The 14,059-nt window shown below is 44.1% G+C and overlaps 1 protein-coding gene across 1 annotated transcript in view; it reads left to right on the top strand.

Moving 5' to 3' along the window:
- The window catches only part of LOC114040049 (protein FAM228B-like), a 39,249-nt gene extending 27,061 nt beyond the window's left edge, over positions 1-12,188 (top strand). Inside the window, exons 5-9 of the mRNA XM_027858031.1 lie at positions 6,650-6,737; positions 6,826-6,982; positions 7,081-7,173; positions 11,709-11,796; positions 12,125-12,188. Coding sequence (XP_027713832.1) covers positions 6,650-6,737; positions 6,826-6,982; positions 7,081-7,173; positions 11,709-11,796; positions 12,125-12,151 — 453 coding nt within the window. The 3' untranslated portion in view covers positions 12,152-12,188. The remainder of the gene's footprint in view (positions 1-6,649; positions 6,738-6,825; positions 6,983-7,080; positions 7,174-11,708; positions 11,797-12,124) is intronic.
- Positions 12,189-14,059: the final 1,871 nt, after the last annotated feature.

Below are 14,059 nucleotides of genomic sequence, written 5' to 3'. Positions count from 1 at the left end.
GCCTTAATGCCAAATAGTAGAATATATTCTGACTCATCAAAAGCATCTTATAAGGAGAGACAACATTTCACTTAAGAAGAGACCAGAATAAATTTAACTACACTTGGATTTATTTTCCAAAAGTTATCACACAGAATCTCAATTTATAATTTTGTTTAGCATTATATGTTTCACAAGGGCCACCTATTCAAAGCATTTCATATTATGGGGTTCACTATTTTCAGTTAATTCACTGCCAAAGATTTTTAAAATATTCTGATATTAGGTTTAATCTACTTCAATCCCATGTAAAAGCACATTTTAATTTAGTTCAAATCTGGGTTCTAATTGCTTATCAGTTTACTCCTAGCTCTCTATAACTTTTTCCCTATATGCTTCCAAGTCAAGTTGCGATTTTTATTATTGTCGTGCCCAATAAAAGAAATATATGAAGTTTCACACAACCTTCCTACTCTCAAACTTTCTTTCAACATACATGTCTCCTGTGGTCCCAAAACCCACATATCTTGTTGTCTTCCATATTCTTCCCTTAAACATCCTTTAATTTTACAGTTCACTCCCTAAATTCTGCTTCTTATTTCAGTAGCATTTCAGACTATTATTCTCTAATCTTTACTTCACTGAGTTTCTCCTTTATAATTTTAGCACATAGTTGTTAAACAAGACCAATGACTTGCTAAAAACTTTTACTCACCGTAGTTCTGACTTCACCAATACTTTAATTATAATAGTTAAAACTATTGAATTATTACCAATTCTATTATTCTTTAAGAAATAGAAGCAACAAAAATCCTTTAAGATGCTTTTAGCAATTATAAAAATCTTTATCAGCTTACAAAAACTTGGACTATTCAAATAACAATTTAGTTCAAATGAATAATATAATAATGACAAATAACTAAGCATTTATCCAAATAAATACCATATTTCAGGTTGCTTTCTTAAATAAACTTCTCTTTTTGTAGGCAGAGTTAGCTTTTAAAATGTTAAATGCAGTCTATTTTTTTTTTTTTTTTACTTACAAGCTTCTCTCTAATCAGAAAAAATGACCTTCCTTTCTTGGTTGTAAAACAATAAATCTGTCATTCTGGGTGGTGGGGTGGGGATGGGAGGAGGCCTTATTTCTCTTAAAACAAATTCTAAAGAATATTAACTCCCAAAGTCATTAGGTTATTTCAGAATTTATAAAAATATTTAACCCAAAATCTGGAGATGCACAGTAGAGAACTTAATTTTCTGTCATAAATTCAGTTTCTAATTAGTTTACAATGTCATAAATTTCTACAATTTGAGGTGGGAAAATTTCCTTACCTCTTATCTCCCCCTTGAACTCCCAAAGCGTCCAAAGAGTGCAGGAACGAAAGGAAAAAGGAAAGAGGGAGACTTGTTCTGAAGGCTTAAAGAACTCAAACAATAGATCACAAAACACACAGAGGTGTTTTTTTTTCTGTCATGCATACAATTTTCTGAAAGCAATCAATAAAATGGCACAGACGGACCATATATAGACACAGTTGTAGATAGACAAATGTTCACCACCAACAGACAGTTGTGAGAGATATGGGGTGCTCCAATGTTTCTTTACTTATAATTCTGGGTGATTTTAATGCCAGAGTAGGCTCAGACTGCCAAACATAGCAGGGACTCCTGAGAATGAATGGAGTCAGAATCAGCAATGGTCACTTACTACTGAAGATTAGTGCACTTCGTGAATTCTCATCACCAACACTGTCTTCCATTTACCTGAAAGCAATAAAACTTCATGGATGTACCCTCATAGCAGACATTGGCATTTAATAGACTATATCCTTGTAAGGAGAAGAGACAGACAGGATCTAAGAGTGATGCAGGTGATGTGTGGTGCAGAGTGCTGGACTGATTATAGACTCATCCTCTACAAGCTAAATATTTGCATTCAACAAAAGCAGTGGCCTCAAGGCAAGATGACTACCAGAAGATTTAATGTCAGCAGAACAGGGCACTTCTTCAAGCAGGAACAATTCATTACTAATTTGGAGAGAAAGCTGAGCCAACACATATTTGGCAACAGTGAAGCAGAAAAGGAGTGGGCAGCTTTCAGAGATTTGGTGTACAGCACTACATTTATGCATCTGGGCTGGATACTCACAAACATCAAGACTGGTTTGATGAAAATGATGGGGAAATTCAGAAGCTGCTAAATGAAAAACGAGAACTCCACAGGGTTTACCAGCAGGATAGTTCATCTATCTCTAAGAAGGCAGTATTTAACTCCATCAAAAGTAAAATGTAAGCAAAGCTTAGAGAGATGCAGGACTCTTGGCTCAGTAAGAAAGCAGATGGAATTCAGTTATGCTGATGCTAACAACCCAAAGCACTTTTATGATGTCTTAAAAGCTATTTATGGGCCAAAGACCTAAGGCATATCTCGACCACTCAGTGCTGATGGAGCTACATTGATTAGTGATAAGGCCATGATCCTGGAGAGCTGGGATGAACACTTCCATTGTGTTCTCAACAGACCATCATCAATCAACGTTGAAGCCATTGACTGTTTACCTCAGGTTGAAGTCAATCCCTGTCTAGCCAAATTTCCAACTGAAAAAGAGGTTTTCAATGCCACTAGGCTCCTCTCATGTGGCAAAATGCCTGGTGCTCCTTCTATTCCAGCTAAGATTCATAAGGTAGGGGATCCACTTCTCATACAAAATCTAACTGAAATCTTCTGGGTTATATCACAAGAGGAGGTTATCCCCCAGGAGTTCAAGGATGCCTCCACTGTCCATCTCTATAAAAGCAAAGGGAATAAATTGTCCTGTGACAGTCATGGGGGGAGAATGGAGTCTCTCTCTTGCCAGAGTCCTCCTTAATAGGCTGATCCTCCACCTGGAAGATGGTGATCTACCTGAGAGCCAGTGTGGTTTCAGAAATGTCCAAGGAATGGTTAATATGGTGTTTGCTTCTTGACAACTGCAGGAGAAATGCCAGCAGCAGAACAGAGGTGCACAATGTTTGTTGATCTACCTAAGGGCTTTGATATTATCAGTCATGAAGGCTTGTAGAAAATTATTGCAAAATTTGGTTGCCTGGAGAAGTTCATTAGTATTGTACTTCAATGCATGCTTGCCCAGGTTCTGGATAATGAACAGGGCTATCATGTTTTCCCAGTCACCAAGGCTGTGTGTTTGCTCCCATGTTTTTATTTTATTTTATTTTATTTCATCTTTAGGCAATTGGGGTTAAGTGACTTGCCCAGGGTCATACAGCTAGTAAGTGTCAAGTGTTTGGTCTGAGGCCGGATTTGAACTCAGGTCCTCCTGACTTTAGGGCTGGTGTTCTATCCACTGCGCCACCTAGCTGCCATGCTCCCATGTTTTTTAGCATGATGTTTTCAGCAATGTTGTCGCACATCTTTAACAAGGATGAAATGGTATCGAAGTCAGCTACCACACCGATGGTAAGTTATTTAACTTGAAAAGGCTACAAGCCAAGACGAAAGTGGAGGGAGAGTTGGTGTGTGACTTTGCATATAACTGTGCAATCAGTTCACAGATGGTTGTGCAGCCTCCGAGGATGAGATGCAACAGAGTATGAAATCAGTCCTCTTTTGCTTGTTCTAATTTTGGCCTAACCATCAACACCAAGAAAAGACAGGTTCTCCACCAGCCAGCACCACACCATCCATACGTGGAACCAACAGCAAATGGAGAAATATGAATGCTGCAGGCAAGTTCACTTACTTTGGCAGTATACTTTCCAGGTATGTCCACATAGACAACGAGGTTGATATACACATTGCCAGAACTGGCTCAGTGTTTGGGAGGCTCTGAAGGAAGATGTGGGAGAGAAAAGATATTAGACTGACCACCAAATTGAAAGTCTACAGAGCCATAGTGCTGTATGCCTGTGAAACCTGGACAGTCTACCAGCGCCATACCAGGAAATTGAATCACTTCCATTTGAATTGTCGTAGGAAGACTCTGAAGATCACCTGGCAGGATAAGATACCAGACACTGGGTCCTTTCTTGTTCTGAACTGCCAAACATTCAAACTCTATTGCACAGAGTGTAACGCCAGTGGGCTGGTTACATTGTTCAAATATCAAACATATATTTGCCTAAAAGACTATTTTGCAAAGAACTCACACAAGGCAGGTGCTCATATGGTGGTCAGAAATGATACAAAGACACTCTCGAGGTCTCTCTGAAAAACTCTATAATTGATTTTATGACGTATACATTGCTATAGGACCACCCAGCATGGCATGCCCTCATCAGAGAAGTTGCTGTGCTCTATAAGCGAAACAGAATTGAAGCAACTCAAAAGAAACATGAGGTGCACTAATTTGGAGAATCCACTCCAAATGTCCCCAGGGACTATTTGTGCTCAACCTGTGGTAGAAGGTAGACCTTCTGAGCTTGTATTGCTCTGATTGACCTCAACGCTGTGAGGTCATTTTGGTCTTCTTCAAAAAGAAAGGACAACAACCCACTGACAAAGCTGTAGTTAAAAAGCCTTTTGAATAGTTACTTCATCTGATAATTTATCTCTTTTGCTCAAAGCAATCTCTGCCTGGTACAGTTAAAGTAAATGCCACTGACTTACACATCGCCTTACTCAGCTTGATTGTTGGAGACCTCACTATCTCAAACACAGAAATTGGAATCAATTTGTTTGTCCTGTGTTTGTCCTTTTATTCTTGATTCAGGAATAAAACTCCTTTTTTCCTCGGAAGAGATACACTGAAAAAAGAGATAGTTCCTAGCTTGGCATTTTAATTCCTCCATCCTTAAAGGACACTGCTAGAATTCAATGTCTCCTTTTTTAGGGTTGGAAACACAGGCAGTTCCCCAACATCTCAAGGTCAGAAAAGTTTTCTGCTTGAGGCAGGCTCCCCTCTCACTTCTCTAGCCTTTTGCAAGAGGTCTCTGCGAAGGAGACACGGCTCTGTGAAGGTGACCCAGGAGGGATGGCCTGGGCTTTTGTGATTCCTTCTATTTATAGACAACTAAGTCCAAATTCAAAAGCTGTAGCTAACACAAACAGAAACACTCAGAACAGACATAAACTATACAACACTCTTTTTGCCTGGAGAAGATCTGAAACTCTTGTGGATAGGGAGTGAAGCCATCTCCAGAGTCACTAACAGAAACTCTCCTTTTGTGGAAAATTTGTTCTACTTGGGCCCAATAGAATAGGGGGAGGTTCTGATATGGATCTGGACACGACAGCTCTTATGTTCCTATCCCACTACTGTCATCAACTGTCTCTACTGAATTTTAAAAGGGTAAACTAAGGCAGATCTCTGATAACATTTATTACCAAGGGCAATCTACCTGTCAATAAGGAGCCTGAACAAAAGGACAGCTCCCCTTTTATAGGTTTTGAGGAGCACATAACAAAGAACAGAACGTGGTATATGGTATTGGGGGCAACGTAACTGATTACAGAGCTGAAGTGCAAGAAACAATATGATTGGTTGGAAGTTTGGTAATGGGGGCTAGCAACAATCCCCTTCTTTTCTCACAAGACTAAGAAGCACTCATCGTTTGAGTCCAGGTGCAAGATAGTGGCCCAGACTTTTGGACAGCAAACGAGACATCCTTGAAGGCTAGCTTGGTGGAGTAATGCTTTCAAGCCCAAACTCCCTTGCTTTCTTACACATTCTTCAAGGTCAGTTAAATTCCTTGAGGCAAGAATAGATAGGGTTTTGGTTTTTTTTTTTAATTTTATCTCATTACAGGCCAGCTGAACTCTGAACTAAGTTCAGAGACAAAGAACCATGACTTAATCAGTTACAGGGCAATTGTAAATAATCAATATTGTAAATATTGATCTTATTTGTAAATAAGATCAATAAGAAAATCATGTCCAAAGGGCTAGGCTGGTTCAATTATATGTTGTTCAGGTGCACAGACATTTCCATTTGTTTGATATTTCCATCTGGGTTTGTGAACCTAGTTTAAAGTACATACAAAGGTTGTCTTTGTATTTCCAGAGCCTGGCGTGCAGTTGGCATTTAATAAATACTTGCTGAATGATTTTTAAAAATAGTAGTAGCCAGCTTTGCATGACATTAATGAAAGCCATTTTGAACATCTGGTATTTTCCTTCTCTCTCCATGAGAAGATCCAAGGGTACCATTCTTAGAGTAATCAAATGGACGCTTCTAAGACACCACTTTATGCTGCTAGGACTTGAATCAGAATTTGGGGCAGAGGAATGGTGCTCAGCTGCTGGTGGAATGTCCTCCAGACGGGCATGGATGAGGCTGCTGTCCCACAGAATAGCCACAGTGGTCCTGACCAGAAGCAGGGACCCTCAGGCCTGGCTAGCCTGCCCTGGATGACGTTTTGGTATAAGGATATTGCATAAGTCAGTCTGCTTATGGTCCCACCTGCAGAATTCTGGGCTGTCTTATGCAGAGGGGCCTTGCCCCCATGGGCAGAGGGGGCAGCAGCCAGCTCTGGCTCCTTGGCTGGAGGAGTTGGCTCCGAGGACTCTTTATCCCCTTTCCCTGTGTGAACTGGCCACGAGCTGGAGCCCCTCTCCTCCTCTGAAGGCCCAGTGCTTCCAACACTTGGGCAGGCTGAGGAGGAAGCTTCTTTGATGCCCCCGGAGCCATGTTTGTCTTCAGACCAAGTCTCCAACTGGTCCCATTTCTTCCAGGTGACACTCCCATCATTCCATGATCCCCTGTTACAAGCCCAGCAAGACAGGGATGAGGAGAACAGAGCGATTCTTCAGTGTGAGACAGGTACTTGGAGCTGCCAGCAGCCTCCACTGTGATAACAACCCAGAGGTGACCAGATTCAAACGCTCATCTGCTGCTTCTCTCCATGTAGGAAAACTATACACAATGAAGGAGTTTAAAGAAATAGAGAAAGTCAAACGGCTGGCCAAGCTGCCACAATCATCCCTTGCCCGGCAGAATATCAGCCCGAATGAGTGGCTTAAAGTCCCTGCTAGTTACATGGAAAGTGAACTTCGTCAAAAGTCCAGGTAGGGGTTGGTTTCTAGCATTTCAGTCTGGTGCTCACCAGGGAGGGCTCCGTGCCTTGGAAAGAAGTGTGTCCTCAGTAACCCTTTTCCTGTTTAAGGTTAAGAGTGAGAGTGAATCGTAACCAGATCAGCTCTGACTTCAGAAAGATCTTCTATCCTTCAGAAACCAATATAGAAGCCAACATTTCCCAGTAAGTCTGTCAGCACCTTTGTAATTTCCTCATTTTTTCCTCTGCTAGCTGAATGACATTAGGCAAATAATCTTACTTTTTTTTTAAACTTGTTTCCTTTGCTGTACATGGAGCTCACAACACTTGTACTCCCCATGAGAAAAGAACTTTTAAACTTTCATAGAAATGTGAGTTGGTGAGACTTCCCTCACCTGTCAGAAAAATCTGTCCAAGATTTGTTTTTTTAGTTTTATACTTATTTTATTTTCTGTTAATTTTGAGTTCTGAGTTGTCTCCTTCCCAACTCTGCTTAGAGAAGGCCAACCTTTGAGTTGGATATACATGTGGAACTTATACCACATCCTTCCATAGATCAGTTCTTTCTCTGGATATGGACAGCATTTTCCTTCCTAGGCCCTTTGTCATTAACTTGAATATTCTCATCACTCAAAATAGCTTTGCCATTCAGTTACACTTTGAACAATACTGCCACCATTGTATACAATGTTCTCTTGGTCCTGTACTATCCAAGGTTGGAGACACTTTTAGGGTCAGCCTCCATACAAAATAATAGCTCAGGAGCCCAACCAAAACATTCACTTTTACCAGTCAACCAGAGGACAAAAGAGTTCAAAGCAAAAGACTTTTAATCGATGGTACAAACCAAGTGCCGAGAGAAGATGACCCTCATGTCCACAGAGGTTTGCACCCCCATCCATCCCACAGGGGACCCCTTATCGGCAAGAAGAGGTGTATACTAAGAATCCTTGTGTCAGACACACCCATAGAAGGACAACAGATGTGGCCAGGGTGGCTTATATCATCAATGGGGCAGAGCTGCTGCGTCCTCTGCTGCTGTCATTGTACTGCTTTCTGGGTGGCCTCTCAGGTCTCCTCCATTCTCCATCTTGTTGTCTGCAGTTCTAATACTGCTAGGGAGCAGTGGTTAGGGAGCCTCAGTCACTGAACGGGAGAAATACAGCTTTCTTAGGACAGACTTGGCTGTGAACCAACAGCCCAAGCACAATGCCCAAGCTGAGACTGTCTTCTTCAGTCCTCTGTCTCAGGTCCCATACAAGGAGCTGACTTGGTGTTAGGGAGGTTCCTGTAGCTGCTCATTTCAGGGACTGCTCAGAAACCCCCTGGAGCAGTTCAGAGGCTGGGCTGCTAAGGCAAGTGTTGCTCCCAAAATTCTCTTGGGTTTGGTGAGGAAGGTAAGAGTACTCCCTATGACCCTCTGAATCACATTTCTCCTCTTATCCCCCATGCACACCTCCAATAACCAAACTTTGCCGGTCCCCTGCGCTCACCTCTGCCTTGAACAAATGCTGTCTCTCCTGTGGCCATTTTCCTGAGCTCTACTGTCATTTCTCATTCATCACTCCCAAGCTCCTACCTCCTACCTCTGCGATTTGATTTTCCTTGAATCTCTTCCTCCCCTCAAGGGGACAAGAGCTATCCACAGAGTAGCCCTTGTGACTCAGCCAATGACTGTTTCTATAAGGAACTGTTTGTTTCTAGTTGATTGTGAGAGTGGTGCTAAAGTCCCAAATTAACTTCATTTACTTAAGTGAAAACATTAAGAGCAGAGAGTGATTTTAAAAAGTAAAAGGTAAAGATGGACAGGCTGGGATTGCCCAAATCTCAGTTGCCAAGGTCTTCTGAGAACAGGGACAAGAGGCATCTTTCCTTAACCTAAACAGGCCACAGCTTTGCCCAAAGAACAGAACTAGATTAAATTCAAGAAGAGGATTTCTAAGGAGCAGAACCTTTACAGGGCTACACTCCTGTGTCAGCCTTGACACATCTAAGCTAGGTGACTGTGAGCAAACCCCTTTCTCTCCAGAAGCTTAATTTTCCTTAACTGTAAAATACTGATAGATTCTGTGACCACTTGGTGGTGCTGTTGGGCAAAGTTGGTGGTATAGGCATTTACGCCCTCCTGGATGGGCACCCACCTTTGGAATGTAAGAGCAATCATTCATCCTAAACAATACCTTTATTCTCCACTGTGTGGGCCCATTCCCTAATCACTACTTTCATCCATTGAGCATGAGGAGAGGGGGAAAAAAAGCAAAAAAGTAAAAAGCCCAAATTCCAACAAACCAGTAGGAAGACAGTGTGGCTCACTAGCACCCATCCCTCTCACCAGACCACCATGGATGCCTGGCTTATAGTATCAAAAAGAAAAAAGAAGAACCAGATTCCCATGGCTAGGTCTTTTCTAATATAGGAAACTTACTCAGAGTTCCCATCTTGGGCAAAGTCCTAGACCTCTCTTATTGTATTTCTCTTCTACCACAGGCCATTCACTAACTCTTTATCTTACAGTCCTATTATTTGTAATTAAGGACACAATACATATAAAGCAGATATGACCAGTCATAATTTAAGCAGTTAGGTAGAGTAGTGAGCACTGGTTTCGAAGTCAGAATGACCTGAGTTTGAATCCTCCTTCAGATACTTACTAGCTATGTGATCCTGAGCAAGTAGTTTAACTCTGAGGAAACTCAGTTTCCTCCTCTGTAAAATTAAGATAATCATAGTACTGCCTCCTCGTGGCGGTTGTGAGAATTAAATGAGGTACCGTTTGTAAAGTGCTTTGCAAAGCTTAACCTAGTCATAGACCACCATTTGTTACTGCTATTCCAGGGTGGCTGGCAGGCTCCCCCACGTCCATATCTGGCTAGCACTGTTCTGGGTCTCTCTCCCACCTCTGTGTTGAATGCCAGTAATCCATGGGGCAAGGAGGGGAAGGGAAGAATCACATTAGGACCATGGAAGAGACTGAAGTCTACTTCTGCCGGTGGCAGCCAGGTTTCCCTCTGACAGCGAGGACTAACTAACCCCAGAAGGGAGCAAGGACCAATGTCCCCTGAACAGTGTAGCAGTGAAGACTCATAGAAGCCTTGGCCTTTGAATCCTGAACATCCTAGTGCTGTATTTGCATTAGGGGCCAGTCATAAACCGAGAGGGAAACCATGCAAGATCCAAGACCCCTGAAAGCCTTTGAAAGCCTTGGGACATACTAAGGATGAATGACTTAGAGCTTCAGCCTGCAGACCGTGGAGCAGAAGCCCATTGCCCCCATCATGAGGACCACTCATGGACTCATTTGGGCATCCCAAAACTCTGGCACAAAGTCTGTGATTAGTAAATGCTTGTTGAGAATGAAATCTGGATGCCAGGTGACAGGATTTTGGGATTTCTCCAGAGGCACCCACAGAACCACTAATTCAGAGCTGGGAGGGGCCTGTGAGGTCATCCTGGGCAACTCCTCCCCCTCCCCCACACCCATACATACACTTTACAGTCAAGCTGAGTCAGACTTGGGAGGGAAGGAATAAGCATTTACATAGCACCAACCATTTACACAGCTGGGGTCACCACAGGACTAGTGACTCAACTTCATCCCCAACACACTCGTCACAGACACACAGACCCAAGATCACATGGGTAGAAAGCAGCAGACCAGGATTTGTAGCCTGGACAGCCAACATGAATCCTGTGTCATGGCCTGGCAGGATGGGAGGGGTGCACTCCATGTCCCAAGCTTGAGATGTGGCCTTCACAGAGGAGACAAACCCCAGGCAAAACTGACAAGATGTGTCATGTGTCATGAGACACATCAGACAGCCAGATGTGGCCCTTCATTCCACAAGGAATGCCATGGGCAGCATTGCCAGAACTCTGTCATGGAATTAAAAGAGATCAGAGATGGGAGGTGTCTTTGCAGTTATGCTCCTTGTGCCTCAAACATGACTCATTTTACAGAGGGGGCAACTGAGCCCTGGGGGGGTATAAGGTGCCCTCATCCACAAGGCCACATCTACTCTCTGGGGCTCACTTTCCCCCTCTGGAAAATGAGGGAATTAGCCTTAAGTTGCCAAGCAGCAACTAAGCCCCAGATCCTCTCAGTTTGGGTGTAGAAACAAGACAAAGCCACCCCACTCATCCCTGCATACTGTGTTCATGTGCACTGAGGAATGGGATGGCTTTGTTTGTCCTTTGTTTTTAGAGAAGGCCAATGACACCATAGGGTGATGTTTAGCCTCATACATGAATTGGATTTAAGTGAGGCAGAGCTGCACAAAGCTGACACCTTGTGGACAACGGAGTGTCTCTGTCTCTCACACGTGCACTCACTCTCTCACATACACACAACCTTTACACAATGCACTGTGTCTCACATACACATGCACATTCTCTCATGCACACATTTACAATGCACACGCACATACACACCCACCCAATGTACTCATACACCCCCCCTCACAATGCACTCACTCTCACATACACATCCCCACACAATGCACACACCCCCTCACACATGCACTCTGACACACACCCTCACATATGCACTCTCTCATACACATACATACACACACACACATGCACACATGCATGCATGGAGGGTTCTTGGGGCATGGCCTGCAGAGGTCTCTGTCATGACTGATGTCCCTCTGCACACTTGCTTTCAAACCTACCAGCCCAACTGAGGCACTGCTTCCTCCCGAGTTTTCTTTGTGGACTCACCAGCTGGGTTCTTTGGACAGGGAGGACCCTTGTGAGGAGTCCAGCAGAACATGGACATCCTTCCCAAAGCTGAACCATGAGGAGATGGGAGATGTGAAACAAGGCTTGGTGAGAGAAGGCTCCTGATGGGAGGGAGGGATGCACTCCCTTAGTGGGGGTCAGGCCTTGCCAGCAAGATCAGAATCCAAGAGAAGAATGAACATCAGGGACAGGTCAGAGGGAGTGTGCTGGAGGTGAAAAGGGACTTCATCCCTACACCTCGACGGTTGTCAGCACCCCTAGAGCCTCGGCTGGGACCTTGTCTGGGCATCTCAGGTCTCCAAGAGGATTGAGGATTGGGAGGCCCTCTGGAAGGGGCCAGACACCCAGGTGAGAGGAGCCTTTCCAAGTGCCACTGCCCCTCTAAATTCAGATGCTCTTTTCCCCATCTGCCCAGGTCCAGAGTGATGAACAGCCAGAATGAGTGAAAGAATCACAGCAAATAATAAAGCATCCCTGACATTTCTGAAGTCTGTTCCTAGGTCTCTTCTTTGTCCTAGAAGAACCAGCTAATATAGGCCAACTGAGCTGCCGAAGGTAGGGCTGGCCTGCATAGGACAACCAGCTGGGCACTGGACAGTGCCCTTTCACTGGACACTCTGAAGAACTTGTAATAAATGCTTTTTTTTTTTTTTACTATAATATATATGTCAGGGTGGTCAGAATACATAGCCGCAGCTGTGGGCGGCTTAGGCAGACACACCTCCAAATCTTGGGCCTTGCATGATACCTGGGGCAGAAGCAGATGAAGTCCAGGATGGCCAGGCTCAGCGGTTCTCCTCCAGTCCCCAAGAGGGGCATTGGGCTAGAAGCATCTTTGCTTGACCCACTTTGGTATCTCTGATCTAGGATGCGAGTCTAGGTTCAGAAGGAAAACTGCTCCCTGATTGCTCCCAAACACCAGTGACACGAAAGGTCATCCCAGAGGAGGAGGAGGAGGAGGGAAGCAGCCTGGAAGCCCCCATCCCAAAGCCCATCAGTATGAATGAGGCTCTGTTCTTGTTAGTGGAGATGAGTGCCCTACCCTAGGGAGGGGGAGAGGCAGAGCTGTCGAGAGAGAGAGAGCTTCAGATTTCCATCAGTCCCTTTGGGGACTCTTCAGGTCTTGTTCAGGTACTCCTGGCTTCCAGCTTCAAGATGGAAGATGGAAGGGGCCAACCCCATGTTAGGTTACTGAAAGAAAAGGCTGGGAAAACATGAGGAGACACCTGTCTCCACCATGTCTTCATGTGACACCAAAGCCTGTAGAGAGTGCCCTCCACCTTGGGTGAGACCCCAGACCTTCTCTCTGGGCTGAGCTGAGTTACCTCCCTCCTAAGATGAGATGCTTCTCACTGTGCTGTCTTCTCTAGTCTCCTAGGAAGACCATCACTGACATCTGTTTTGTTATCAATTTGGATAAATGGGCTTCTCAGCTATTCACTGAGTGTTCATCATGGAACCATTAGGTGGGGAAAGGGTCAAGCCCTGGATGTAAAGCTTGGGGCCACCGAGTTCCCCACAAATAAAAAAGTGATCAGAATTTACATGGAGCTGATCATCTCTCCTAGAAAAGCAATTTTCAAGGGAGCAGATAGATACTTTCTAGCCTGGTACCCCATCTCTGAGGAGAGAAGAGTGGTCTTCAGGTCCATGAACCACATCACCCAGAACAATCATGGGAGACTTGGGCTGGATAGGCAAGAGTGCACCTGAGACACTGGAAGGCCCCTAAGCCAGACAAAGTAATGAGATGTTAGATGCCTAAGTGTGCATGGTTTTTAGTCCTGGATATTACCAGAGTCCCATGTCTGAAGGACACAAGGACAAGGCTGCTTTTATCATTCAAAGGACTTGCAAGTTAGCTGACCCATATGTAACTGAGAGACTGGGCACATTTCCTGTTTATAAAATAGCCCCAGAGAATGGAGGGGGCCCTGATCAGGATGATTCACTGTAGCCACCTATTGCCCATGGAAGAGTTCACTGTACTTTGTAATGAGCAGGTGGAGAGAACTGACGGACACTGGCCTAGAAAAAGACTGAGGAAAAGGGACTGTAAATCAGCTGTACAAAAACTTTCTGACCTAAAGATGGGTCCTGAAAGTGATGCATCCAGTGAAGGAAACTGTCAATTATTCCAGGGCAGGAGACCACAATCCAGGGGCAGCTAATTTCTGGCTCAAAAGTGTGACAAAGCCTTGTAGGGGACAGATTCAACCCACAGAGCTCAAAAATACTGGTGGCCAACCTGGAATGGCTGTCAGCCCAGGTGCAGCACACACGTCTATAATGACGCTAGCGGTCAGCCCATACCAACTACTAGCTATAGTGCAGAAGCTGAGAAATCAGT

Source organism: Vombatus ursinus, unplaced genomic scaffold, assembly GCF_900497805.2.
Source record: "Vombatus ursinus unplaced genomic scaffold, bare-nosed wombat genome assembly UNPS02012622.1, whole genome shotgun sequence".
NCBI lineage: Eukaryota > Metazoa > Chordata > Mammalia > Diprotodontia > Vombatidae > Vombatus > Vombatus ursinus.
This window is presented reverse-complemented; position numbering and strand designations above follow the sequence as displayed.